The following is a 1,912-nucleotide window of genomic DNA, read 5'->3' on the forward strand; positions in this document are numbered from 1 at the left end:
GTGTTAAATCATTTTCATTTATTCAGAAGCCGCAGCACAGCGCTGCGCACCGTGCCCCGTCTGGATAACAGCAGACTGGCTGCTCGTAAAATATACGACAGGTCTGGACCACTCGTGAATTTTGTTGGTATCTGAAAAAAATCGTAGAATACGAAAACATTGGTGAATGCCACAAATTCTCCTAAATCACTCGTACACACAATTTAAGAACAAATCTGTGCGTACGAACGGTTCTTGCATGAGGCCCATTGTTTGTTGGGGAGAAATCATCAGAATTTCTCACTCTGTCTTCCCATTGAAGAATACGTCACACAGCTCAGCATGTAAACAACAGTAGTTTTTTTTCACTCTGTATCAGAGAAAAAAAACTTAAACCTAATTTTCTTGGTATGTGTGGAGAAGAAAAGACAACAGAGACATTTCTTGCATGTTCATGTGCTTAATAGGACCAGATGAGAAATCCTTCAGGGAACGCAGCAGAGGCCTCACTTTTAAAGGATTGCATGGAAACCATGCTAAAAGGGAACGTACGGCCAAAAGGTGGGAATGGGGTACGCAAAAAAAAAAAATTCAGACAATAAATAAAATTAAATAACCCAAACATTGTTTCGTTTTTCAGATAGAAATAAGTTCACCCCCCTCCTCCCTCGCAATCTGTGCTATCTGTGGCTGACCTTTGCATGAAAAGTTGTGTGAAAAGTGGTGTACACAAGTTTCTGGGCTCGTTTTATGTGTACGCAAGCTTTATAAATCCAACCCCTGATCATTTTCAGAAACCCGTGTGTGTCCACAAAATAATGTTTCCTTAACAGAGGGTACACCACAAGGACTAAAGCTTCCTGAAAAAACAGCGTTACATTTATACAAAAGGATTTGATTTTTAAAATGCTTTTTAAGCTCAAGGAATGGGGTGTTGCATTATACATGTATACTCAATTCTATGCAACTTCAGATTTAAAAATCAAGTGAAGTATGATCCAAGGACAAGAATAACGTTTGGAGGAGTCAGGGTGTGGCTTTCAAACCTCATAACACTGAACCAACTGTCAAACATGGTGGTAGGATCATGCTGTTGAACTGGTGCACAGCATAAACTGTGTATGAGTATTAAATTTGTTTCTGAAGGAATAAAACAGACTAACATAAAGCAACTAACTAACCCTGATCATATACATATATATTTTTATGAATTGGAAATTAATAACCTGATGGTGATGTCTGCTTCTAGGGAGCTGGCTCCATGCTGCAGAGCTCTGTTGAAGGACATCATGGTGTTTTCAGGGGCCAACTAGAGCAAAGACAGGACACAAGATGACTACATTAGTCATTGTGCACAGAACACGTACCAAGGGGAAGAAATGTTTGATTGAAGTGAAGGGTTTGAGGGCATCCTGATTTAGAGATCATGCAATTATGTAAAACTGTTTAGTAACAAACCTCTGTCTTCACATTACACATTAATTTGCTCTGCATAAGTCAATATGACTAACTTTTTATGAAAGATTGATTTGATTTGATTTATTGATTTAACAGGAAAAGATTACTAAAAATCAAGCCTAACTCAGCATAATTGCTGTTTTACAGCAGGTTCCTGTTCTGCAGCACATAAAACACTCAGAATTACAGCATCACAATCACATCATTATACACCATAGACACAAAGACAAACAAGCAAACCAAATTTCAAAAGTCTGCAGCAGTTTATAGTTTCTCCCTGCAGGGATTTCCTCCTCTTCCTCTCCTGGGAAACATGGCCGCCCCCGAAGCAAAAACCTGGTGTGTCTGAACTGAACTGGACTTTGTTTGGTCAGATGGACGCTGCAGGGTTACGTGTGTTCACTGATACTTGACCCTCCTCAGTTCCTGTACCAGGATCAAATATTCTCTCAAACTGGATTACAGAGATTATTTC

At 39.3% G+C, this 1,912-nt stretch overlaps 1 protein-coding gene across 1 annotated transcript in view; it reads right to left on the reverse strand.

The window, feature by feature from the left end:
- The window catches only part of gdpd5a (glycerophosphodiester phosphodiesterase domain containing 5a), a gene marked incomplete in the record, with an annotated part of 94,726 nt that overhangs the window by 25,642 nt on the left and 67,172 nt on the right, over window positions 1-1,912 (reverse strand). The window contains 1 exon segment of the mRNA XM_014021138.1: window positions 1,206-1,288. Within this exon segment, the coding sequence (XP_013876592.1) occupies window positions 1,206-1,288 (83 nt within the window).

Source organism: Austrofundulus limnaeus, unplaced genomic scaffold (assembly GCF_001266775.1).
Source record: "Austrofundulus limnaeus strain Quisiro unplaced genomic scaffold, Austrofundulus_limnaeus-1.0 Scaffold279, whole genome shotgun sequence".
NCBI lineage: Eukaryota > Metazoa > Chordata > Actinopteri > Cyprinodontiformes > Rivulidae > Austrofundulus > Austrofundulus limnaeus.